The sequence below is a fragment of the Hemitrygon akajei genome, unplaced genomic scaffold (assembly GCF_048418815.1).
Source record: "Hemitrygon akajei unplaced genomic scaffold, sHemAka1.3 Scf000045, whole genome shotgun sequence".
Classification (NCBI taxonomy): Eukaryota; Metazoa; Chordata; class Chondrichthyes; order Myliobatiformes; family Dasyatidae; genus Hemitrygon; species Hemitrygon akajei.
Genome location: NW_027331931.1, coordinates 8176795 through 8204790, shown reverse-complemented (window position 1 = coordinate 8204790; position 27996 = coordinate 8176795). Strand labels below are relative to the sequence as shown.

The 27996-nt window shown below is 44.3% G+C and overlaps 1 protein-coding gene across 1 annotated transcript; it reads left to right on the top strand.

The window, feature by feature from the left end:
* The first annotated feature begins 66 nt into the window (after positions 1-66).
* On the top strand, positions 67-27858 carry LOC140720608 (NACHT, LRR and PYD domains-containing protein 3-like). The gene is made up of 9 exons (XM_073035438.1): positions 67-182; positions 12534-12630; positions 15061-15348; positions 15913-16079; positions 19018-19189; positions 19288-19353; positions 24573-26310; positions 27426-27512; positions 27668-27858. Exons 2-9 carry the CDS (start codon positions 12621-12623, stop codon positions 27840-27842), a joined length of 2703 nt encoding a protein of 900 aa, XP_072891539.1. The 5' UTR covers positions 67-182; positions 12534-12620; the 3' UTR covers positions 27843-27858.
* Positions 27859-27996: the final 138 nt, after the last annotated feature.

Below are 27996 nucleotides of genomic sequence, written 5' to 3'. Positions count from 1 at the left end.
CCGCCTGTTCATCAACAAGCACATTGCGCATGCTCACAGTCCCGGGAAAGGCAGTGTTTTTTTCGTTCTGTGTGGAAGCGGGTCGATAGAGGGATCGGGAGCGGGAGGGAGTTCTCGCCCCCTTGGACGGGGAGCCGGAGACGGATTATTCTCGGCGGGTCAACACCAACAATTTTTCTTCGGTGAGTATTGAAGCCTGTCCCGAGCGGGGAGTTCTGACGTTGGGTAGTGAGTTAACTTTCCCGAACTCAAACAAAGAAAATCTGCAGATGCTGGAAACGCGAGCAACGCGCACAAAATGCTGGAGGAACTCAGCAGGCCGGGCAGAATCCAGGAAAAGAATACAGTCGACATTAGCGGCCGAAACCCTTCGGCAGGACTGGAGAATAAAAGGTAGGGGTGGGGAGGGAGAGAGAAACACAAGGTGATCGGTGAAACCTGAAGGGGGAGGGGATGAACTTTCCCGAACTGGCGGCCTTGCCTCGCTTCCTTCACAGAATCTGCCGGGGTCGGTCCGGGTTGTGAGACCTTCACACCGAACCGTCTGAGATGAGCCGCCACTCAGCCCCTGTTGTTCTGGTCCTATTAGCAGGATGAAGTGAAACATGTTTCCATATTGTTACTGACAGAGAATTGTACAATTTGTGTCCCGTGTGTTAACGGAATGTACTTGCCTGTGATGCTGCCACAAGTCAGTGTTTCTCTGTCCCTCTACCTTCCCGTACTTGTGCACTTGGCAATAAATTCAACAGGACCTGAGAAATCTCAGTGAGATTTGATTAGTGATGATCATCTTGGCAGCTCGGTAGGTCGAATGTATGAGACAGTACACTGTTAAATGCAAAACCCTGAACAGTGTCGATGATCAGAGGGATCTTAGACTCGAAGTTCATCGCTCCCTGAAAGAGACTGCACAGATTGATCGGGTGGTTAAGAAGGCAAATGGCATGGTTGTCTTTATTAGTTAAAGCACTGAGTTCAAAAGTCGGGAAGTTGTGTTGCAGCTTTGTAAAACTAGTTAGACCACATCTGGAGTGTTTCATACAGTTCTGGTCGCCCCCATTCTCGGAAGGATGTCGGGGCTTTGGAGAGGGCGCAGAAGAGGTTTACCAGGACACTGCCTGGATTAGAGGGCATGAGCTATAACGAGAGGCTGGACAAACTTGTGTTGTTTTCTCCAGAGCGGCGCAGGCTGGGGTGAGACAGGATGGACGTTTGTATGAATTTCAGAGATGTCGATATAGCAGTTAGACAATATCTTTTTCCCCAGGGTTGAAATGTCTAAGATAAGTGGGTGGGGGGGGGGGGGGGGGTGTAGTTTAAAAGAGATGTGAGGGTCGAGTTTGTGTTCCCCACGGAGTCTGCTGGGTCGTTCGCTGGAATTTTCCCCCTGGGGTGACGCTCCGCTCTGATGACACAATGATCACCCTTCGTGCTCACAGCCCCCGCGTGGGCGGTGATTTGTTTTCATCCCGTTTGTTGTTGAAGCGGATCGTCTGTGGGATCGGGAGAGAAAGGGAGGGGGTCCTCGCCCCCTCGGGCGGGGAGCCGGGGGAGAAATCAGTTTCCCATCGGTGGGTATTGAGGCCCGTGTCGGGTCGGGAGGTCTGATGTTGGGCACTGAGTCCCGGTAACTTCCCCGAACTGAGTTATTTCTGAAATCGGTGTTTGTTACGCGTAATTAGCAAATGTACTTGAATGCAGCACAAGGTCCGGTAAAGACAGTCACTACAGTTTTAGTTTCAATTCACCAAATGACCGCTGCGTTAATCTTTGTCAGAAGGAGACTCAGCATTTAAAGTTGAGTCTGCAATTTCCTTTTTTGGTCATGTTTGGAGAGCCTCTTCCTCTGTTGCCAGGAATAGCCCACGACCTGCACGGAATGGTGGACGTTTTTTCGCTCTCTGGCCACTGTCCCTCAAAGAGAGCAGCGGCCTCGGGAGCAGATATAACAGCTTGATAGTGGGGTTGAACGTTCAATAGTTGTGCATCATTTAAAGTATAAAGAGAAAATGCTGGAACCGTTCAGCAGATCGGGCAGCATCTTGGACAGTCCCAGTTTTGATACTGGGTCTTCCAGTGTTTCTCTTTCCACACATCCAATCTGATGTACCGAGTTTCCAGCACTTTACTTTCAATTTTATATTAAAAGTATTTTATTCCTGTTAGCCTGATGTCCAGTTGTGCTGGGCAAGATCCCATTTAACAGTAAGATTCGGCAACTCCAGATATGCCACCAGATCTGAGTCCACTGTGTGGACATTTGTATCTCACAGGAGGTTGTACAAACCCGTGTCCTTCTCTGGTGCAGAGGTCACTGACACCGCCTCCCCCTTCCCAATCTGCACTCCCAGACCATGCTGGTGACAGATGTCCCAGACTCTGGGACTTTGTAATAACCACAATGTTAACAGTAAGATTCGACAGTAATTAATATGAATATCAATAAATATGAATTAGTAAATATGAATATTAATATTCACAACAATATGATTAATTGATAAATGGTAATTAATATGAACATTATATTAATATTAATATAATCTTGAAAGGACATGCGAGCTGAGCTGTCTGATCCACTGGACAAGATCCTCCCTTTTTACCCGGGGTAGAAATGTCTAAATCAAGATGCATGCATTTGCAGTGAGAGGGGTAGTTTGAAAGAAGATGTTAAGGGGATTTTTTTTTCACACAGAGTGGTGGGTTGCTGGAATGTGCTGCCTGGGGTGATGGTAGTGGCAGATATATTGGGGACATTTCAGAGATGTTTAGATAGACACATGAATGTGAGGGAAAATTGTGTAGGGATTAGTTTAGTTGGCAATTTGATTAATTGAATAGTTTGAGCAAAACATTGTGGGCCAAATGGCCTGTTCCTGTGCTGTACTGTTCTATGTTCTGTGTCTCTTGTCAAATGTTTCGGGGTTACGGAGGCAAAATAAGTGAGTGGGAACAACAGGTCAGCTGGAGCCCAATGTGGGAAATGTGAGATCACCCACTTCTGTAGGACAAACCAAAATCCCGAGTGTGATTCAATGGAGATGGACTGAGGTGTAGAGGGTAGGGAGGGAGGTCCAAGGTACAATGTATTTATTGCAAGAGTTATTGGGTATAAGAATGAAAATGACCTTAACAGTTATTTGGGCTTTGTTGAGATTGTACCTGGAATATGGTGTAAAATCCCCCTCCCCATACTAACATGGGTTATACAGACCAAAGAACAAACTGCTGGAGGAACTCAGTGGGTCAGGCAGCATCTGTGGAGGGAAATGGATCGTCAACCCTCCCTCTGGACTGAGAGTGGATGGGAAATAGTCAGAGAAAAGAGGTGAGGGGTGGGGATGGGGCAAGAGCTGGGGAGAGAGAGGTGGATCCAGGTGAGGGGGGAGGTGGGAAGGTGGTGATAGTGACAGGGGTGGGAGGTGAGTGGTTGGGGCAACACGGGGCTGCAGAAGATGGGAATTAATTCCATAGAGGATTAACAAAGAGGTCAGAGAGTATTTGTTATAGAGAGTGCAATGAAGATTCACCAGACTGATCCCTGGGGTGGTGGGGTCATCATGTGAAGAAAGATCAAATGCGATAACCCTTTCATTTGGAGAATCGAGGACTGAGAGGTGAACACATTGAAATGCACAACATCATGATCGGTTGAACCAGGGATCCCAGTCTCTGAAAAAGGGGGTGGACTGTCCGGTACTGAGATGAGGGGAAACGTCTCCACTCCAAGAGTGGTGAATGTCTGTAAATCCCCTCCACAGAGGACGGTGAAGACTCGGTGATCGTCCCCACATAAATCAGAGGCCGGCAGATGTGTGGAGAGCAAAGGGATTGAGGAAATGAGGATTGGGCAGAAACATGAGGCTGAAATGGGAGAGCATCCATCATCTTGCTGATGGTTTGGTCAGGGACGAGGGGCTTTTTCTCACTTGATGTTGCAGTGTTCCTGTCCAGTGAGGCCAGAGGAATGTGAATAGAAATTAGAAACATAGAAAAACTACAGTAGAATACGGCCCTTTGACTCACAATAATGGGCTGAACATCTCCGTATCTTAGAAATTACCCTGGGTTAACCATAGCCCTCTATTCTTCTGAGTTCCATGTACCTCTCCAGGGGTCTCTTTAAAGACCCTATTGTATCCACCTCCACCGCCGCCGCCGGCAGCCCAATCTACGCACTCAGTACTCTCTACGTGAAAAAAAACTTACCCCTGACATCTCCTCTTCCAAGCAATTAAAACTGTGCCTTCTTGTGCTAGCCATTTCAGCCATGGGAGAAAACCTCTGTCTATCCAGACCATCAATGCCTCTCATCATGTTATACACCTCTATCAGGTCACCTCATCCTCCATCACTCCAAGGAGAATAGGCCGCATTCACTCAACCTATTCTCATAAGGCATGCTACACAATCCAGGCATCATCCTTGTAAATCTCCTCTGCACCTTTTCTATGGTTTCCACGTCCTTCCTGTAGTGAGGAGAACAGAACTGAGCACAGTACTCCAAGTGGGGTCTGATCAGGGTCCTATATAGCTGCAATATTACCTCTCGGCTCCTAAATTCAACTCCACAATTGACGAAGGCCAATACACCGTATGCCTTCTTAACCATAGGGTCAACCTGCACAGCTGCTTTGAGCATCCTGTGGACTTGGACCCCAAAATCCCTCTGATCCTCCACACTGCCAAGAGTCTTACCATTAATACTATATTCTGCCATCATATTTAACCTACCAAAATGAACCACCTCACACTTATCTGGGTTGAACTCCATCTGCCACTTCTCAGCCCAGTTTTGCATTCTATCAATGTCCCATTGTAACCTCTGACAACCCTCCACACTATCCACGACACCCCCAACCTTTGTGTCATCAGCAAACTTACTAATCCATCCCTCCACTTCTTCATCCAGATCATTTATAAAAATCATGAAAAGTAAGGGTCCCAGAACAGATTCCTGAGGCCCACCACTGGTCACCGAATTAGTGCTTATAAACATAAAATGATTTAAATGCGACTTGTGCAGTTCCTGTTTGTGTCTGACTTCTGTGTCGGATCAGGATGGGAACTGAACCCAAAACTCTGTGACCCGGGTGTAGTGGGATGGGACGGGGAAGATGCAGAGAGAAAATTACAAATGTAGCTGTTGTAAATATGAAATAGTGTTGTAGATGAGGCTGTGGGTCGGGCAGCGTGTGAGGGGCGAGGAGCAGAGTCACCGGGTCACATGAGAGACTCTCCACCTGTCACGTGACCCCATTTTGCCGCAGAGCTGCAGCATCTGCAGGTTCGTTTTTGAGCCCCGCCTTCCGCACAGATGACGCAATGTTCACACTGCGCATGCTGAGTCCTTGAAGAGTGGTATTTTCCGTTCGTTCTGGAAGTGGGTCAGCAGTGGGATTGGCATTGGGAGGGGTTCCTTCTCTGCGGGGCAATACCAACAATTTTCCTTTGGTGAGTATTGAAGCCTGTCCCGAGCGGGAGGTCTGACGTTGGGGAGTGAGTTAACTTTCCCGAACTCAAACAAGAGAAAATCTGCAGTTGCTGGAAATGCGAGCAACGTGTACAAAATGCTGGAGGAACTCAGCAGGCTGGGCAGCATCTAGGAAAAGATTCCAGTCACATTAGCAGCCGAAACCCTTCGGCAGGACTGGAGAATAAAAGGTGGGGGTGGGGGAGGGAGAGAGAAACACAAGGTGATCGGTGAAACCTGAAGGGGGAGGGGATGAACTTTCCCGAACTGGCGGCCTCGCCTCGCTTCCTTCACAGAATCTGTCGGGGTCGGTCCGGGTTGTGAGACCTTCACACCGAACCGTCTGAGATGAGCCGCCGCTCAGCCCCTGTTGTTCTGGTCCTATTAGCAGGATGACGTAAAACATGTTTCTATATTGTTACTGACAGAGATTTTATATAATTTGTGTTCCGTGTGTTAACTGAATGTACTTGCCTGTGATGCTGCCACAAATCAGTGTTTCTCTGTACCTGCACCTTCCCGTACTTGTGCACTTGGCAATAAATTCAACAGGACCTGAGAAATCTCAGTGAGATTTGATTAGTGATGATCATCTTGGCAGCTCGGTAGGTCGAATGTATGAGACAGTACACTGTTAAATGCAAAACCCTGAACAGTGTTGATGATCAGAGGGATACGCTTCACTGAACTCAGAGAAATTTCTTTAGCCAGTGTGGGTGAATTTGTGGAATTAGCAGAGGCAGCTTTGGAGGCCAGTTTGGGGGTATTTAAGATGGAGATTGATAGGTTGTTAATTGGTTACGGTGAGGAGGCCGGGGAGTGGGGCTGAAGAGGGAAAAAGGATCAGACATGATTGAATGCCGGAACAGACTTGATGAGCCAAATGGCCTAATTATGCTCGTATGTCTTAAAGCATATATGTCAAACTCAAGGCCCGTGGGCCAAATCCGGCCCGCGGTGGAATTATCTTTGGCCCACGAGATAATATCTAATTACTATTAAAGCTGGCCCCAGTAATTGAAGCGCCTATGGCGTATGATATGGCTAATGCTGAGTTTATTCAGGTACCAGGTTTTCAGGGTTTTTAGTGTTTATTCGGCAGTCTTGCTCAGCAGTCTTCTTCATAAGAAACGGAACTTGTAAAGTGAAACACTTTGTAGTTATAGCAGAGACTGAGACACATGAGAGCAGGCTGAAAAAATGGAGGCAACGAAAGCTGCGTTTGCACGTGTCCGACTGATCCGGCCCGCATGAAGCAGCATTTTGCTCAATCCGGCCCGTGACCTAAAATGAGTTTGACACCCCTGTCTTAAAGAATCGGTTCATTGTCGGGGAGACCCACCCACGGTCTGGTGATACGTACTTAATGACTGTTGTGTCTTCTCCCTAATGGTGTGGGTGAGAAAGGAGAACCCGGGTTGTGGGGATCTTTGATTTTACCGAGGGAGCGGGAAGTCCAGAAGGAGTTCACGTAGGGGAGACTGGTTTCTGTGATGAGCTGATCTGTGTCCGTAACTTTACAGTTCCTTGCGGTCACGGGTAAAGCAGTCGCCATACCAAGGCGTAAAGTATCCGGATGGAAAACTTTTTATGATGCATTGATAAAATTTGGTGATTGGCAAAGTGTATATGACAAAATTCATACAGTTTGTTCTAGCATTGTCATTTTGGTATCATTTATACAGTGGTATTCTGGCGAGCATTTGGTCCATAATGACAGACGAGGGTGCTGCTTAATCTCAATAATGGTTTTATTATGATAAACGCAAAAAGACTGGGCACCGTGACACGGAGAGTGAACCCAACCAGTCTCCAACAGATGGGAGAGTAGACCATCACACACCCCGGTTACAGTTAGTCTGACCCACAAACAACAAGAGCAAATTACTGTATAACCCAGGTTAAAATGTAGCAATAAGTGAACTGGATATTCCCACCATAATCTCGCAAATGCATTTTAACACAAGAACAACGAACAGTGCTGGTGATTAGGAATGCAGGGGTGGGTTGTCGACCACGACCTCACCCACTCCCCAGAGCAGCACAGTATGTTTCATTAATTCGGTAGCCATGTATTGCTTGAGAACCATCAGTGATCACCCTTGATCCCTTCTCCCACCTGGTTCCATCTGTTACTTCCTACCTCATTCAGCCCGTGTGCAGCATGTATGCCACCACCTCAGTGATATATATCAACCATCTTGTTCAACCTCTGTCCAGTCTGTATCCCATCACCTCAATGATATATATCAACCATCTTGTTCAACCTCTGTCCAGTCTGTATCCCACCACCTCAGTGATATATATCAACCATCTTGTTCAACCTCTGTCCAGTCTGTATCCCATCACCTCAATGATATATATCAACCATCTTGTTCAACCTCTGTCCAGTCTGTATCCCATCACCTCAATGATATATATCAACCATCTTGTTCAGCCTCTGTCCAGTCTGTATCCCACCACCTCAATGATATATATCAACCATCTTGTTCAACCTCTGTCCAGTCTGTATCCCACCACCTCAATGATATATATCAACCATCTTGTTCAACCTCTGTCCAGTCTGTATCCCACCACCTCAATGATATATATCAACCATCTTGTTCAACCTCTGTCCAGTCTGTATCCCATCACCTCAATGATATATATCAACCATCTTGTTCAACCTCTGTCCAGTCTGTATCCCATCACCTCAGTGATATATATCAACCATCTTGTTCAACCTCTGTCCAGTCTGTATCCCACCACCTCAATGATATATATCAACCATCTTGTTCAACCTCTGTCCAGTCTGTATCCCATCACCTCAGTGATATATATCAAACATCTTGTTCAACCTCTGTCCAGTCTGTATCCCATCACCTCAGTGATATATATCAACCATCTTGTTCAACCTCTGTCCAGTCTGTATCCCACCACCTCAATGATATATATCAACCATCTTGTTCAACCTCTGTCCAGTCTGTATCCCACCACCTCAATGATATATATCAACCATTAGCAGATATCAACAATATTTCTCCTCCATTGTCTTCATTGTGAAGTATTTTGTCTCACTAAGTTATTTCCGTAATCGGTGTTTGTTACCTGGAACTACCAGAGGATTTATTGAATGCAGCATGAGGAAGGGTAAAGACAGTCATTACAATTTTAGTTTCCAAATTACAAAATGGCCATTATGCTACTCTTTCTGGTAAGGTAATTTGCTGTATTTAAAGTTGAATTTTAAAGATAAAGTTAAAATTTGAAGTTATTTTCTTTTCCGGTCATTTTTGGAGAGGCGCTTTCTCCTTTGCCAGAGTAACAGCCCACCAGATGTGCAGGGAGTGGTGAATATTTTTTCACTCTCTGCTCACTGTCCCTCAGTGAGAGTTAGTGGCCTCAGGAGTAGATATAACAGCTTGATAGTGGGGTGGGGAGGATGTTGTGAGCATTGACTGTGTCGACTGTATTAACCCTGTGTTTGAATAAAGGGAAAACTAATGAATGTGGGCATTTCATTTGTGCAAATTTGTTCAGACCGTCACAAACATCCTGTAATCAGTCAATAGTAATGCATCATTTGAAGTAAAAAGAGAAAATGCTGGAACCATTCAGCAGATCAGGCAGCATCCTGGACAGTTCCAGTTCTGATACTGGGTCTTCCACAGTTTCTCTTTCTGCACATCCAATCTGATGTACCGAGTTTCCAGCATTTTAATTTCAATTTTATATTAAAAGCATTTTATTCCTGTTAGTTTACAGGAAATGTGATGGGCAATTGTGCTGGGCAAGATTCCACTTAACAATAAGATAATAAAATGTGTTCAGTTTAGCTGCTGGAGACGATGTGAAATGTATCTCTGGTATCTAGTGACCCACACCCAGGTTTTCCAACCTGATCGCTGTCTTGGTCAAAGGATCATCAGGTTCCCATTCTGCCACAGGTTGAGGTAGGAGTGTTAGTTTTTGAACTCTGAATGGCAGAGTCACTGCAGCATGTTACTGGCAACAAAGAGTCCTGGGAAAATTGGTGCTTGGGCTATTATCCTGGGATGGAGACTCTGGGCTTAGGGAACTCTCAGTATTTGGGATTTGGCCCAGGTCACTACTTCTGCAGATGTTCCTTCTTCCACAATGAATCAGAAATCTGAGGCAGCTGGGCATTGGTTGTTGCAGAATCCCTGATGTGGGATGATGTGTGAGGATTCCAGGGTCAGTAAGTGGCAGATTCAGCTGTGTGGCCCTGTGAGATTGGGTCCTGGGATATCACAGATTTTGACCCGGGTAAAATGGCTCTGGGGATCAAGCTACTTGGGCTTATGAGGTGCTGAGCGAGTATTTCTGGTCTGGTCTCAGTTGCTTGTTTCTGGAGTTCCTTCAGAAAAAATAACTGCTAATTTAATTAGAGCATTGAATTCTCATTCCATCCCTCACAGGGTGATGTGGTCATTAAATGTTTGTAGCAGTAGAATTGGACCCAGGAGATTCAGTGGTTAAACCAAGTTTGGAGTTTCCCCCTCACTGTCACCTATCCGTTAGTCAATGGTTCTGGGCTTTGTGCTCAATGCAGTTCCGAGGGACAATGGTGGGGGGTGGGGGGATGAAATGTATGGTTAAGTAAACTTACCAGGTGCTGACAAGCTTGGATACAGTGGATCTGGAGAGGCTGTTTCCATTAGATGGGGAGGCTGCGATCTGTGAGCACAGACTCAGAATAAAGAAGCTTCCCTTTAAAACTGAGTCCCATTTATTCGAACACTGGTCCTTTAGACTTTACATTTCTGCACCAAGGAAGGTAGGAAATAGCTGGAGCGGGATTGAATAAATATAGAGGTGCCAGTTGCAATTACTCCAGGTTTGCTAATGTGCTGTCAGCATCCCAGATCTGTGAAGCCACACACATTCCCTCATATTGTTTACTCATTTCAAACTCTTATCAGTTCTGCTGTTTCCTTGCTTGGCTGTGTTAGCTCACAATAATCTCAAAATGCATTGAGAATTTTCTCCCTTTATAAGAGGCCGCAGTTGTTTCCTGCTGTAGTGATTGCAGAAATGTGGAATTACCATGAACTACAGCAACATGTCATTGACTCCTCTGTCTATTGCAAGCTGCAATGATATACTTGTCCTCGAGTGTATCGTCGTGCAAGCCTCTGCTAAGAGCAAACCCTCTTGAAGCCAAATGTCCCAGTACCACATTTCATTCAGTCCTAACTAGCAAATGCCAACCAATAATTTACATTTACATACAAGTACTTTTCTACTAATAAATTGTCCGAACCTGCGAATCTGTGATTAAGCAGAATTAGCTTTTACAATGAAGTTATGTTCACCTTTGACCCTGTACCAAAGGCGTAGATTATATCTGTACTTGAGTTGAACAAACGTTCTTGCAGCCAGGACTGCTGAAGCTGCCGGGGTCGGTTTAAACTCAGTCGTTGCGGGATGGGAACCAGAGTGTTGGGTCAGATGATAGAAGAGTTGATATAAAGGTAGATGCTAAGTTCACAGAGATTGTGGAAGGATCAGTTGTGGACAGGGCATCATGTAGTCAGTTGGAAATGTCTTTAATTCAATACAATATGTATTAAGAATACGAGTAACTTAGAACATGGATGGTACATGTTATCACCATTACACAGACCTGACTGTTACAAGGGCAGGATTGGTGTTTGATGCTCCAGGTTTTAGTTGTTTCATAATACATATGGGGGGGGGGGTGGTGAAAGAGGGAGAATTGTCTTTACTAATTAGGGATGGTATGACAGCTACATAAACAGAGGACATCAATGTAGGTGAAAGTCAGAAACGGGAAGGGGGCTATCATTCTGTTAGTATTCTACAGGCCTCCCCCAAAGCCATAGGGATGATGAGATCAGATAACTTGGCAGTTTTGGGAAAGGTGCAAAAGCAACAAGGTTGTTATCATTATTGACCTCAACTTTCCTGATGTTGATCCCACCTCCTTGTTCCAAAATGTGTCAATGGAGCAGAATGCATTGTGCTTCCAGGAAGGATTCCTGACATAGTATGTGGATGGGCTAACTGGAGGATTTGCCATACTGCATCTAGTAGGAGGCAATGATGCTGGTCAAGTGACAGATGTCATGATGGGTGACCTTTTTGAGACAGTGACCACAACACCCCAACTTTTATCATGGTCATGGACAAGGATAGTAGCAGACGATAGGAGGCAGTATTTAATCAGTGGATGGATAGTTACAATGGTATTCGTAATGGGAGTGCAAATTGGGAAAACATTTTCAAAGGGAAATGCACAATGGAACTGTGAAGGTTGTTTCAGGAACACTTGAATGTGGTTCAGGGTAGGTTTGTTCCACACACAGTGAAAGAATGTTTATATAAATAAGCCGTGGTTCTCAGGAGATGAGAACATTTTAGCAAAAGGGAAATGGAAGCATTATTTAGGTTTAGGAAGCAACATTCGAGCAAGGCTCTAGTGAATTATAAGGTAGCCTGGAAGGAGCTTAAGAAGAGATTTAGAGGTTGAAAGGAACATGAGGAGTCCTTTAGAAGTTGGATAAACAAAAGCCCAAGGTGTTGCAAGGACACAAAATTAGTAGATGGTACTCATGATGAAGATTATCGTAGCTTATAGGGGATCTAAATGGGCAGAGAAGATTGCAAAACCAACACGAGCAGCAATGGTTTCATGCAGAGGCTGGTGATGATGCAGAGGGACCTGCCAGAGGAAGTGGACGAGGCAGGCATGATTGTATAATTCTAGAAGTTGGGATGTGAAGATGGAATGAAGAGGCCTGGAGGGAAATGGGCCCAACTTAGAAAATAAGGACCATCTGTGTGGGCACTGTGGTCAGCATTGTCTCAATGGGCTGAAGTGTCTGTGTTTGTGCTCTCTTGCTCTGTGCCTCTATCAGTAGGATGTAACAGATATCACTGGATAGACATACAGACATGGTGTGGGAGTTGATGTTAACAGGGAATGTTTGGTCCCTAAGCAAACTGCTGCTCTGATACAGAGGATGGCGATACTGTAACATTTGTAAAGTAATCCTACCCTCTCTGACTCCCTGTATGCTTGTTTTGTGTAATTCAGGGCATCACCAGCAGATGGAGCTGTCCTGCACTGTGATCAAAGTGTAAACAAGACGACGACAATCAACAATCGACAGTCAGAATCAGAATGGCTACAGGTATGTTCACTGGGATCTTTATAATTAAACTTCTGCCCTGTTGGTGCACAGTGGTTCAGATGAAGAAACTTACACAGGCGCTAACAGGGCAGAGAAAAGTTTCATCAAGTAGTGTCACTGATCCCACTGGTAAAGCAGCTTTGTGTAGTCGATCAATCCAACAGTTCCAGCGCAGGGACCTGACACCAGTAATGGTCGAATGACTCCGCCCACCATGCAAAGCTTCACCTGAGTGAAAGGAGCAGGAGACCCTGAATCAGCAGGTTGAGAGTGAAACACAAACAGGAATGTGACAGCGGTGTTGTTTGTTACGTAAAAGTCCAGGTTCAGGGTTTGTTACACATCAGGGACTGTTTAGAGGTGAAAGACATCTCCTACTATCATTTATAAAATTCAGAGGCAGGTGATAAGAGCATTTCCGGGATTTCAGAGATTCTGTGATAATACATTTCAGGTTTTGTCAGGACAGCTATCAACTCCCCCCTCAATGCGCAAAGTAGATGAGGGGAATTTTTCAAACTCTGTTTTCTGTAGCTGAGCCGAGAACATTGCCGGCCTTGGAAATAGCTGAGGATCAGGAGACCTTTCATTTTAGATAAAGTTGTGGTCTGCTTCGGTACATCACTGTCTAGTATGGAGGGGCTACTGCACAGGACTGAAAGAAGCTGCAGAAGGTTATAAATCTAGTCAGCTCCATCTTGGGTATTCGCCTACCAATTTCCCAACACATCTTTAGGAAACGGGGTCTCAGAAAGGCAGTGTCCATTATTAAGGACCTCCAGCACCAAGGGCATGCCCTTTTCTGACTGTTACCATCAGAAAGCAGGTACAAAAGCCTGAAGGTACACAACTCAGCGATTCAGGAGCAGCTCCTTCCCCTCTGCCATCCAATTCCTAAATGGACATCCAATCTTTGGATACTACCTTACTTTATTTTTAATATACATTCTTTATGATTTTGCATGTTTTTTTAAAATCTATTCAACATACGTAATTAGTTTACTTATTTGTTTATTATATTTTATTTTATCCATTATTATTTGTTCCCTGCTAGATTATGTATTGAATTGAACTGCTGCTAAGTTAAGAAATTTCACGTCACATGTTGGTGATAATAAACCTGATTCTGATTCTGTTTTAATACCACAATCCATGTCCGGTCTGTGGCCAAATGGTGAACGTGAGTTCTCAATATTTCCCTCTTGAGATGACCTGCTACCTGAATTTAAATACGCAGTATCTCTGATCGGAGACCCGGTATAACCAATGACCAACTGTCTCTGTCTCCGGCAGACATTATGATTGTGCTCAACTCTGTGATTTTAGGTGGAAAAAAACGGAGATTACAGTGTGGAAACAGGTCCTTTGGCCCAACTAATTCATGCTGTTCTAAATGTCTCTGAGCTTGTCGAATTTCCCAGCAGCTTTTCCCAAATTTCCCTTGCAGACTTCTTCTATCCTTTTTCCTGCCACATATTCTCAACTTCGTAATTTTATTTGTGTTTACAGCCTCCCCTGGCTGCACGTAACCCGTCACCCGCAACGTGAAAAAATGCCCCTTCAGTTCCTTTTAAATTTCTGCCCTCGAGTCTCAGACTCACCTATCCTGAGGAAAAGATTACGACCATCTACCATATCTGCACCCCTGATTATTTTATGTACTTGTGTAAGGTCACCCTTCCAGCTCCCATGATCCGGGGCAAACTGTCCCAGCCGAACCATATAACACAAAAACCAAACAGCCCCGTCCAGTAATGTACTTGTCAATCTCCTCTGCACTCTCCAGCTGAATCACACCCATCCTATAGATTAGCAACTGCAAAAGTGAGACTTGAAGTTTAGCTCCTAGAACTTCACTCAAGACTCTCCCTTTGCCAGTGACTTGTGTAGTTGTTCCATGACGATCATCATCCAGGAGACGGGATGGGACCCGGGAACCAGGCATCATGGGCTTCAAGGTTATGGTCAGTCTGTAACCCAGGGGACTGGACATTGTTTGTCTCAAGGCAATGGTCAGTCTGTGACCCAGGGGACAAGACAGTGTGTGACAAAGCAAACAGAGAACGTGTGATCTAGAGGATCGGACCATCAGTAATCCAGTGGCCTGTCTGTGAGTGACACAGGTGACTGGACAGTTTGTAATCCAGGGAGGTTTATGTTTGTGGAAGATAATCCCAGTGATAATTCCTGGTATCACCTGATGCTGTTCCATTAATAACCGCTGGTTATCAGTGTGTTCAAATAATTCATAGTGGGTGAGCAGTATTGCTGTGTATATCCAGTTCTTTTTCTGGGAGTGCATGCAAAGTCACCAGCAACGTCCCACTCCAAATCTGGTCAGCTGGAGTCTCGGCTCCATTATACCCACCCATTGTGAATCTTTGTTCGAGTATAAATCACTCCAAACCTGCTATTCATCATTTACTTCAGGTGGGAAATTAAATCGGGCACGGAGAGTACTGAAGAGGTTTATACCAGGCAGTTCATCGAAGGAAGATGATCGGGACACGGGAAGCAAGGTACCAAAGCAGGGTCAGATTGAGAGCAATGTCCCAATGGAAAGCGGTCCGGCTGCAGTGGAATTGGAGCAAATTCAGCCCAGAGACAGTGGCGTAAGAGACACTGATCAGGACCCCAGAACCGGCACAAGTGAGACGACCGCCTGTCAGCTCGGAAGCTCATTAAACACGGAATTGACAACTCCCCAACAAGGTGCAGGTGAGTGAAATATGCGGGTGATGTGTTCGGAGAATAAGGCAGGAAGCGGGTAAATGTGTTTGCTTGTTAGAGGGTTGGTCAGAGAGGGGAAATGTGTGGGTGTGGTGTATGTGATATAGTGAGGCACCCGTTACCCCACTACAGGAAATGTACTACTTGTTCTGATAATTTCCAGGATGTGTATCGGAGGAAATGCAGCTATCTGGATAAGAGAGTATTTCCAAGTTATGAGTGAAAGGAAATGTATTCGCAAGCATGGAGAGAGTATCTCTAGGAAGTGACTGTCATTAGTCCCAACATTTATTGCCCATCTTAAACCAAAATTGTTGAGTGAGTGGGACGGTGGGAGAGACAGGTTTCTAGTCAATGTGGTCCTTCTGGTAAGTCATGCCCAGCGCATTGATGGGTCAGTTTTAAGATTAGTGTTGGAGATTAGGGCAAAATATGTGTTTTTAGCTAAAAGCAGGTGAGCACTGAGATTCAAGACATGATTGGTTTGTTGAGTTGTGTGAGAGCGGTGGAGACAAGTGATATTGTGACTACATTCTCTTTTTATATTCACAGGGCCAGAGTTTACAATCTCCGAACTCCTGGCAGAGGGGGGTGAATATCGACTGTACCAACTGACAAAGTTCTACAGGGACAGACTCAAACAAGCGATTGAAGAAAAGGTTGAAAGACTCGGTTGGATGTTGACAAAGGAGGGACATTTCAGTAGAGAAGAAAATGAGGTGAGTGTATTTAGTGTATTGTCACCGAACTGCTGATATCGGTGGGAATAGTGATCAATATTAATCTCCAGCACGTTCTAGGATTTCTACATGGCAACGGAGACTTTCATCTCTAATTGTTTCCAACTGATCTGATATCAGCTGATAAGGGGGCGGGGGAGCACTGGGAATTACAGGTACAGTATCACCTTTTCCTCTCACACCTGCTGTATTTATCCGTGTGATATAAGAACAGTGGCTGCATATCTGGACTGATGAACAGGCATTCAGTATAAAATTAATTTTGCATCTTATCAGGACCATCGGTCAAATTCATTTCAGCTCATTAATGCAGGATGTATATGAAATTGTCAGGTTGTAAATTGGGCCAACTGGCTTCACTGCCGTACTTGAGGGAGGGCAGCCTGCTAACCACAGCTGGTCTGGTCTCCATCTGAGTTCCCGAACATTGACTGGATGACTTGGCATAGTGATAGAAAATTACAGCACAGAAACGGTCCCTCTGGTCCAAGCTGGACTACTGAAACTGCCTATTCTTATTGACCTGCACTGGGCCGTAGCGCTCTATACCCTTATCATTCAGGTATCTATCCAGACTTCTCTTAACCGCTTGTACCACTTGCACTGCCAGCTCATTCCACACTCTCACCACCCCCTGAGTGAAGAAGTTTCCCATCATTTACCCTATCTATACACCTCATAATGTTGTGTACATCAATCAAATCACCCTTTAATCTTTTGCATTCCAAGGCATAAAGCCCTGACTTGTTCAATCTTTTCTTATACCTCAGGTCATTCATCCAGTCCTGGCAACATTCTCGTAAATTTTCTCTGTACTCTTCCAAACTTCTTTACATCTGTCCTCTAAGTAGATGATCAGATCTGCACACAATACTGAAAACTAGACCTCACCAATGTTTTATACACGTTCAGTATCATATCTCATCTCCAGTACTCAATATGTTCATTTATGAAGGCTAGTGTACCAAATACTTTCTTTCCGATCTATCTAACTTTGCTGCCACTTTTAATGATTATGGACCTGTATTCCCAGATCACTTTGTTCTACCACACTACTCAGTGCCCTACCGTCACTGTATAAGATCGACCCTGCTTGGTCATTCGAAAGTACAACATGTTGCACTTGTCTGCATTAAATTGCATTGGTCATCTTTCAGCCCATTTCTCAGCTGGTTTAGACACCACTGTAAACTTTGGTCGTCTTCCTCACTCTCCGCTACACGTTCCCACACTTGGTGTCCTCCGCAAATTTGCTGATCCAGTTAACCACATTTTCATCCAGATCATCGATATAGATGACAAACAACAACGGACCCAGCACCGATCCCTGTGGCACCGCACGAGTTACAAACTTCCAGTCAGAGATGCAACAGTCCATAACCACTCTCTGTCTTCTTCTAAAAAGCCACTGTCTAATCCAGTTTGAATGCTGAGCAACTGAATTTTCTTGCCCACCCTCCTATGCGGTACCTTGTCAAATGCCGTGCTAAAGTCCATAGAGGCGACATCCACTTCCTTCCATTCATCAACTTTCCTGGTAACTTCCTGGGAAAACATTAAGATTGGTTAGACATGAATTACCATGTACAAAGCTGATAACATATGACACCAAAATTCAAATAGGTTGTCCTGAAAGGGCATATATATCAGACAGACCTTTTGGTGAGCCGTTCTACATTATTAGCTAGCGTCCCTTCATATTTCATATTTTCTCTACTTACAGATTTTTAGTTGTTTTCTGCTGGTTAGTAAAAGCTTCCCAGTCCTCCAGCTTTCCACTATATTTTGCTATATTCTATGCTCTCTCCTTTGCTTTTGTGCTGGCATTGACTTCCTCGTCAGCCACGGTTGATCATCCTCCCTCTGGTATAATTTTTCATCTTTGGGATTATCTACCTCTACCTGCGCCTTCCGAATCGCTCCCTGAATCCTCATCTTTTTCTGCTTTGTTGTTGCCTCTGCTAGTGTCCTCGTCCAATTTATTTTTGCCCAGCTTCTCTCTCATGCCTCTGTAATTCCTTTATTCCACTGTAATATGGATACATCTAACATTTACCTTCTCCCTCTCAAACTGCTGGCAGAGTTCTGCTATTTTACAATCACTGCCTCTTAAGGGTTTATTTAGCTGAAGCTCCCCAACCAATCTGCTGCAATTCTCAACACAGACTCCAGATACACCTTTCCTATAGCGGGCTCAACCATGGGCTTCTCTCAAAAGCCATCTTATAGGCATTCTATAAATTCACTCACTTGGGATTCAGCACCGACCTGATTTTCCAAGGCTACCTGCGTATTGAAATTCCCCATCACTATATTAACCTGTTTACATGCCTCTTCTCTCCCCCACAGGAATTTGTAGCCCACATCCTGGTTACTGTTCCATCAGGGTCATTTTTCCTATGATGTGGTTTCTTAAAATCTCTGTCGTCCGATCCGATATCACTTCTTTATAAGGACATTTATTTTTCTATGAGCATGGAATCAACCCAACCCTTTCACCTACTTGCCTATCATTTCGATGAAGTATTTATCCATAGACGTAATCACCCAACTAAGATCTTCTTTCAGCCACGATTCAGTGATGCCTGTCATCCATTTTTTTGTTCTCTCACTCTCCCTCTCTCTTCCGTTCCTGTTGTCACATCTTTTTGATGTAATGTTGCACATCGACAGACAAGTAAATTAATCATGTTGAATATACTGCAGGGTGTCAGTGAATCCTTATTCTTACACAATATTGATTTGGAATTTCCTTCAGTTACTGTTTCTCTGTTAAGGACAACCCAGGGAGGATGAAGCAGCAGCCCAGTGACTGCATCTGTTCTGAAGCTACTGGGGCCATGAACAGATATTTTCCTGCACATTCTCCATGTCTGTCTGTCTGCTCCACAATAAATTCATTGTTTTCCTTTTATAGAAAGTCACTGAACTGACAGAGAAGGGAAACCGGACAGAGAGTTCCAGACTCTTCCTCAGTTTGGTGATGGTCAAAGGTTCCCGGGCCCGGAGGGCGATGTGGGAATCCTTTGTGATGTGGAGGACTGAGTTACCGAAGTTGGACAAAATACTGAAGGAAATACAGGAACTTGGTACATTAAAAACACGCACTGAACACAAAGTCACATTGAAATAAACAGTTTTAATTATTTTAGTTCTGTTTTCATGGACATTGTTTTGATTTAAACAGGTCCTGATCCACTGGAATACATGAACATCGCCCAAGGGTTCTCTGAGTTATCCCTTCACCTGATAGGTGAGTGATGAAATGCTCTGTTCAAACCAGATCTCAAATGTTTGACTGTGACTTGGCAGAACCTGGGATTAAAAATTCACCATTAATCATTCACTGATCTCCAGTTTCAGGTTACAATTCAGATAATCTCTCGTCGCAGCCTCAATATTCTAAAATGTATTTTTCTAGCTGTTTCAGCTGTTAATGTGTTAATCCAGCTGTTGTGACTGCTGAAACCCTCACTCCTGTTCCTGCTGCTCTGGGAATGCCCACACACCCCAGACAGGCTCCTGATACACTGTATGACCCAGTCCAGGTGCCTTTTCTATCTTCAGACCTTTCAGATTCCGAAGGACCTTCTCCTTCATAATAGCAGCTGCCTTCAATTCTGTCCGCGGAGGCTCTTTACATTTTGAAATTCTGCTAGTGACTTTCACAGAGTTTGTCTGCCATTTCCTTTTCACCCATTACTAAATCTACAACATCAGTTTTCAGCATTCTGATATTGACCCTCTCACTTTTTTTTACTCTTTATATATCTAGGAAAGAAAAAAATACTTTGGTATCCTCTTTTATATTATTGACCATACCCTTGCTTTGCTGCACATTTCATGTGTATATCTAGGAGGATCTATATCATAGTTGCCTCCGACATGACTCAGGCAATAAATTCCAGTCACCCACTACCATGTGAAAAAAATCTACCCATGTGCTGTAAATTTACCCCATCTCACCCTAACCAAATGCCCTCAGGTACTAGACACCAGTCATATGTGAAAAAAAACAACAAAATACAGGTTGTGTACCTAAACTCTTATCTCTCAAACTTTTACACCTCTGTCATATCTCTATTCTACCACCAGAGTAAACAAATGAACTTTATCAAATCTCTGCTTGTAGCACATGTCACCAAATCCAGGCAACACCCTGATGAACCTGTTCTGCACCCTCTCCAATCCTTCCAAGAGATGGACAATCAGAAGTGAACACAATACTCCAGATGCTCCTTCAAACCATGAGATCCAGGAGCAGAATTAAGCCATTCGGCTCAGTGAATTTGCTTTTCAATTCCTCTGTACCCCATTATCCCAGTAAACGTCGACAGTCTTTCTAATCAGGAACATATTGACCTGCATTTTAAATAGACCCAATGACTTGTATTCCTCAGCTATCTATGACAATAATTTCACAGATTCACCACCCAGCAGCGAAAGAAATTTCTCCTAGTATGGGTCCCCGGCAGCCAGGACAATTCACACGGTTCTCAAGCATGTTAATTTTCTGTATGAGCCTCCCATGTGGGATCTTGTCAAACACCCAAATAATATCCAAGCAGACAATATCCATGTGCAACTTCGTCCAGCACCTTTGTCACCTCCTGGAAGAATTCAATCAAGTTGGCAAGACGCAAGTTCCCCCACCCCCCCCCCCCCAAAACCTCGCTGCTGAACCCTAAACCCACCTCAAACATTCTCTCTTTCATACTCCCATGGGGCAGAAGATATAAAAGGCTGAATGTATGTACCACCAGCCTCAAGGACAGCTTTAATTCTGCATTTATAAGACGATTGAAAGGTCACCAAATATGTTATTATTGGCTTTTCAATGACAAGACAATTTTACATATGATATTGTAATATCGTGCATCTTGTAACTAATTACCACACACAGATAGCCACAGTAGACATACAGAAGAGCAGTAAGAATAAGTTTGGGTATGAACGGATTTAAGGAACAACTGATAATAGATTATGCAATTCTATAGCAAGCCCTGGGGAAAGCAGAAATCTTTCAATATTGTCTATCAAAAACCATTTGATTCTGTCCCTCGTGTGTATAAGAGAAGTTCCTAATATATATAAGATGCACCCAATCTTTGTTAAGTTTCTACAACATCTGATGAAGCATTTGCGTACGATAATCGCCATATTAACAACCACCGAGGAACAACCACTGTTATCAAAATAAATGGAGACATTTTCCAGAGCGAATTACAAAGCCCACTATGGTTGTCTAATTTACTGAAATGGACACAAATCAGGTATCAAATCAGAAAAAAATAATGAACAAATTGTGTAAGGTGTGGGAAACAAGTAAGGAAGTTATGGAACCTATGACAATTAAAGAGGTGGAAGTACTGGCGCTTTTAAGAAATTTAAAAGTGGATAAATCTCCAGGTCCTGACAGGATATTCCCCAGGACCTTGAGGGAAGTTTGTGTAGAGATAGCAGGAGCTCTGACAGAGATCTTTCAGATGTCATTAGAAACGGGGGTTGTGCCGGAGGATTGGCGTATTGCTCATGTGGTTCCATTGTTTAAAAAGGGTTCTAGAAGTAAGTCTAGCAATTATAGACCTGTCAGTTTGACATCAGTGGTGGGTAAATTTATGGAAAGTATTCTTAGAGATAGTATTTATAATTATCTGGATAGACACGATCTGATTAGGAGTAGCCAGCATGGATTTGTGCGTGGAAGGTCATGTTTGACAAACCTTATTGAATTTTTGGAAGAAGTTATGAGGAATGTTGACAAGGGTAATGCAGTGGATGTAGTCTATATGGACTTCAGCAAGGCCTTTGACAAAGTTCCACGTGGAAGGTCAGTTAAGAAGGTTCAGTCCTTAGGTATTAATGCTGGAGTAATAAAATGAATTCAACAGTGGCTAGATGGGAGATGCCAGAGAGTAGTGGTGGATAATTGTTTAACGGGATGGAGGCCAGTGACAGCGGGGTGCCTCAGGGATCTGTTTTGGGCCCAATGTTGTTTGTAATATACATAAATGATCTGGATGATGGGGTGGTAAATTGGATTAGTAAGTATTTCGATGATACTAAGGTAGGAGGTGTTGTGGATAATGAGGTCGGTTTTCAAAGCTTGCAGGGAGATTTATGCCGGTTAGAAGAATGGGCTGAACGTTGGCAGATGGAGTTTAATGCTGAGAAATGTGATGTTCTACATTTTGGCAGGAATAATCCAAATAGAACATACAGGGTAAATGGTAGGGCATTGAGGAATGCAGTGGAACAGAGAGATCTAGGAATAACAGTGCATAGTTCCCTGAAGGTGGAGTCTCATGTAGATAGGGTGGTGAAGAAGGCTTTCGGAACTCTGGCCTTTATAAATCAGAGCATTGAGTACAGAAGTTGGGATGTAATGTTAAAATTGTACAAGGCATTGGTAAGGCCAAATTTGGAATATTGTGTACAGTTCTGGTCACCGAATTATAGGAAAGATATCAGTAAATTAGAGAGAGTGCAGAGACGATTTACTAGGATGTTACCTGGGTTTCAGCACTTAAGTTACAGAGAAAGGTTGAACAAGTTAGTTCTCTATTCATTGGAGCGTAGAAGGTTGAGGGGGGATTTGATCAAGGTATTTAAAATTTTGAGAGGGATAGATAGAGTTGACGTGAATAGGCTGTTTCCATTGAGAGTAGGGGAGATTCAAACGAGAGAGGACATGATTTGAGAGTTAGGGGGCAAAAGTTTAAGGGAAACACGGGGTATTTCTTTACTCAGAGAGTGATAGCTGTGTGGAATGAGCTTCCTGTAGAAGTAGTAGAGGCCAGGTCAGTTGTGTCATTTAAGGTAAAATTGGATAGGTATATGGACAGGAAAGGAGTGGAGGGTTATGGGCTGAGTGCGGGTAGGTGGGACTAGGTGAGATTAAGAGTTCGGCATGGACTAGGAGGGCCAAGATGGCCTGTTTCCGTGCTGTGATTGTTATATGTTATATGTTAAATTATACTTTGACACAGCTATACAGGGATGATTGGAAATTAGTTCTTGCATCACTAAAGCTAACACAATTAATTCAAATAATGGTACTAATTTCCAAAGAAACCATATACAGCATATATAGCTATGCATATTTGTGTGATTCTATAAAATTAAATTAAATAAATTGTGTAGAAATAGAAAAAAAAAAGAAATTAGTGAGTCACTATCGATGGGTTCAATGTCCATTCGGAGACTGGATGGCAGAGGAGAAGTTGTTCCTGAATCATTGAGTGTGCGCCTTAATCCGATCCTGTACAGTAGTCCTAATGAATCAGGCGGTGATGCAGCCAGTTACAATGCTCTGCAAGTCACACCTGTAGAAATATTTGTGTGATGTTGGAAACTCCTGATGAAATATAGCCGCTTTTGTGCCTTATCTGTAGCTGCATCGATATATTGGGGCCAGGTTAGATACTCGGAGATATTGACAGCCAGGCATTTGAAATTGCTTACTCTTTCCATATCAGATCTCTCTGGGGACTGGTGTGTTGTGTTCCCTCATCTTGCCATTACTGAAATCCACAATTAGCTCTAAGGATATATTTTCATCAACGCAACGCCAGCACTCTGTACAGGCATATGTAATTCTGATAAGCGGTACACATCACTGAACAGAAATGAAAACATAAGCCATAAAAATGAAGAAACTATCATAAGAAAAGAAAGTTAACCAATGAAAAAGTGTCCTGTCTTGCGTATCCAGTCAGCTGGGACACAATATCCATGGTCAATTCTGATAGGCGGAGGCATCATAATACAGTGCCCCACACTCCACCGGCCAGACTGATCAGTAGCAGTTGCCAAGACTTCACCACCCTCTCCACACACACGATGTACACCACTGAGACGCTTATGCTCTTTGCCAGTCATGGAGATTCCGTTCCATCTTTCCTCTGCTCCTCCATCACTGAGACTGAAAACTATCCATTTTCATTCTTGTCATTCCGATGGGTTATCGATCTGAAACCTCACTGTGATTCTCTTCACAGATGCTGCCTGACTTGAGTATTTCCCACATACTCTGCTCTTGTTTTGATGCAAACAAGAGCAGTGGACACCTTTGACTCCCCAGTGTGCAGCTTTGCTAAAATGCAGAGTGTCCTGCTCTCTATAGTTCCACAACAGATCAGCATTAACATTATCTGTTAATGATGCAAACAATGTTTTAAATATAGTGAAATGTTGTAACGGGAGAGCAGTCAGGATTGGAATAGGATATTAGGGGAATGTTCAACTTCACAAGTAATTAGTACCAGAATATGAGGATTGGACATTTTCTGGGACACCCATCACTGTCAGTCGTGGTGTCTGTGAAAAGAATTTTATTTTCTGTTCTAATATCTATGGAAGTATGAAATTAATTCATGTAATCTCAAACACTGAATGTTGAAATGCAGTTATAATATTCTTTGTCAGTTGAGCCATTTAACATTTTGGCTATGTTCTCTGTTCCCATGGAAGATGTTCAACAGAAACACAAGGAGACTCTGCGGGCACAAACTGAAACACTGAGAGTGAACACGATCCTGATGAGGGAGAAGGTGAAGGTTTTCCAGCTGGTTGATCGATACGCTGAGCTCACGGTCATTTCTACTGTTCGAGATCGGAGACTGGTGGAACATGAGCTGCTGTCAAGAGGTAGACACCATGAAGAATTGAGAGAGGAACATCTCCGCAGAAATGTGGAAAAAATCCGGACTGATCAGTTGTTCCAGAGCAGTTTTTCCCGGAGTAAATCCAAATCTGTGATTTCGGCAGCAGTGGCCGGAGTCCCAGGGATCGGGAAAACAACAATGGTACAAAAGATTGTTTATGACTGGGCCACAGGGAAAATATACCAACAGTTCCAGTTTGTCTTCAATTTCAAATTCCGGGATTTAAACAGTACTAACTGTCGAATAAACCTGAAGGAACTGATTCTGGATCTGTATCCTTACTTTGGGAATATCCTGAGAGAGGTCTGGAAGAACCCAGAGGGATTGCTCTTTATATTTGATGGTTTGGATGAATTCAATGACAAAATTGATTTTTCTGATAGTCAGAGAGACACAGGACCTCAGTACACATGCACAGATCCTGAATTCAAGTGCAAGGTGTCTGATATTGTGTATAGTTTAATCCAGCACAAGCTGCTCTCAGGGTGTTCAGTGCTGGTGACCACCCGTCCTACTGTGCTACATTTATTGGAAAAGGCGAAGATCAGTATCTGGGCTGAAATCCTGGGATTTGTTGGTAAAGAACGAAAGGAATATTTCTTCAGGCATTTTGAAGATCAGACGGTAGCAGCTGCTGTTTTCAAACACGTGGAAGAGAACGAGATCCTGTACACCATGAGCTACAACCCCTCCTACTGTTGGATCCTCGCTCTGGCACTGGGCCCCTTCTTCACACAAAGAGTCAGGGACCCACAGCGAGTTCCCAAGACCATCACCCAACTATATTCCTACTATATTTACAACATCCTGAAAAACCACAGCCGTGAGATTGAGAACCCCCGTGATGTGTTACTCAGGGTTGGTCAGATGGCCTTCAGAGGAGTGTCCGAGAAGAAGATTGTGTTTACAGATGGAGATTTGATGAAGAGCAATCTGCAGCCTTCCCCGTTCCTGTCTGGGTTCCTGATGGAGCTTTTGGAGAGAGAGGATTCTGCCCAGAGCGTGGTGTACACATTCCCACACCTCACCATCCAAGAGTTTGTAGCTGCAGTCGCACAATTCCTGATTTCAGATGGCAGAGATATTACGAAACTCCTCACTGAAGCTCACAACACGACAGATGGGCGATTTGAAGTATTTCTCCGTTTTGTTGCGGGTCTCTCCTCCCCAATGACAGCTCGGGGCCTGGAGGAGTTTCTGGGTCCATTTCCTCATCAAACAATCTGCCGGGTGATTGACTGGGTGAAGGAGGAGGTTACACGTCAGAGTGGAAACACGAGGAGTGAAGCTGGTAAAAGGAGCCTCCTGAACACATTGCACTACCTGTTTGAGTCTCAGAATCGTGGACTGGCTCAGGCCTCGCTGGGATCTGTGGAAACACTTTCATTCCGTGCAATGACACTGACCCAGATTGACTGCGCAGTCCTGTCTCATGTCGTCGGACTCTGTGATACAACAAAACAGCTCGACCTCTGGAACTGCCACATTCAGTGTCAAGGAATCCAGCGGCTGGGACCCAGGCTGCACAAGTGCCATGAGTTGAGGTAACTTGATTTATCTCTCACTCTGAACTGTGAAACTGTTCCATTGCATTGTTTAAATGTAAAGGGATTTGCTTAAAACTGCAGTAAATCAGATTGTGATGAATTGTGACAAATGACCCAGGGGATCGGTCAGTAATTCCCCAAGGACGGGAGGGTTCTGTGGTTCCTTGTGAAGGGATGTTGGAGACTTCATCAGATCAGTGAACAACGGCCATTGGTTTAATGGTAGTAACTCACAGGAATGGCCATGTTTCTCGCTGCCTGTGACACGTCCATTGACAATGTTCCTTCTCACTGTTACTGACACCCAGACAGACACTGACTGCAGCAGGTGTGTCAGAGAATCACATCCCCTTCCCGGTGAGGGACAAGAGACCGTCAGCAGACTGTCCCAGTGAGAAGGAAAGAAATACCATTGTGAGATTGTCCTCCCCTGCCCTTCCCCATGTATGATTATCACCATCAGTCCACCTGTGTGACTGTGCTCACTACCAGATACCCAAAACCCATGGGCGCATCTCCTCTCCCGATTGTGGGTCTCAGTTCAGACACACCCCTCCCATGCAATCTATTTCTGGATTATCTCAATTTATTGGATTATCTTTTCCCATTGGTATACTGCTGTGGGACTTCTCATCATCATTCCTCTTCATCCTGTGGGACATCTCTTCCCTGTCCCCACTTCCTCCAGTGGAACCTCTCATACTCATCCACCTTCCTCTTGTAGGTTCTGTCCTCCCATCCCTTTTCCTCAGGTGGGGTCTCTTCCACCGTCTCCTATCGACATTTCCATATTCACAACTCTTCCTCACTGTGGGACTTTCTCCCATCCATCATCACTGCCCCTCCCTACCCTCTCACATCAGGAACACTTTTCTAACCATCGGGGAATGAGACAGAAGATGTGCAGATTGCAGGGTCACACCAACAGACTAAATTACTGATATTCAGTGAATACGCTGGACCTGGACAGTGAGGGACATCGACAGTGATGGGAACCTCGATTAGTGATTTACTGAAGGGCTTAATTTTTCCTGAAATATCCGAGTGAGAGAGATTCCCTCAGACCCACTGTTTGAATGACTTTGTTCATCAATTTGGCTGTTTGTGTTTAGACTTGGGCAGAATGAACTGGGAGATTCAGGAGTGAAACTGGTGTCTGCGGCTCTGAGGAACCCGGAGTGTAAAATACAGAAACTGTGGTAAGTACCAGACTGTGGGAGATTGTGTTTACAGTCACTGGGTGTCTGACACTGAACATTAACGTGATCAGTAATTGTGTTACTGATAAACACTGGGAATTTGTACTGTCTCCCGTCTCTCTGTGTCCTTCACCCTCACTTTCCTGCATCTCCAGGCTGGGGGATGTCGGTCTCACAGATTCTGGTGTCGAGGATCTCGTCTCCGCTCTCAGTACAAACACATCACTGATGGAGCTGGACCTGAGTAATAATAACCTGGGAGATTCAGGAGTGAAACTGGTGTCTGCAGCTCTGAGGAACCCAGAGTGTAAAATACAGAAGCTGTGGTAAGTACCAGACTGTGGGAGATTGTGTTTACAGTCACTGGGTGTCTGACACTGAACATTAATGTGATCAGTAATTGTGTTACTGATGAACAGTGGGGATTTGTACCGTCTCCTGTCTCTCTGTGTCCTTCACCCTCACTCTCTCTCATCTCCAGGCT

Coding starts and splice junctions, on each gene's coding strand:
- LOC140720608 (XM_073035438.1), top strand. Junction 15,349..15,912: donor AACTCCCCAACAAGGTGCAG/GTGAGTGAAATA, acceptor TTATATTCACAG/GGCCAGAGTTTACAATCTCC. Junction 26,311..27,425: donor CACAAGTGCCATGAGTTGAG/GTAACTTGATTT, acceptor GTTTGTGTTTAG/ACTTGGGCAGAATGAACTGG.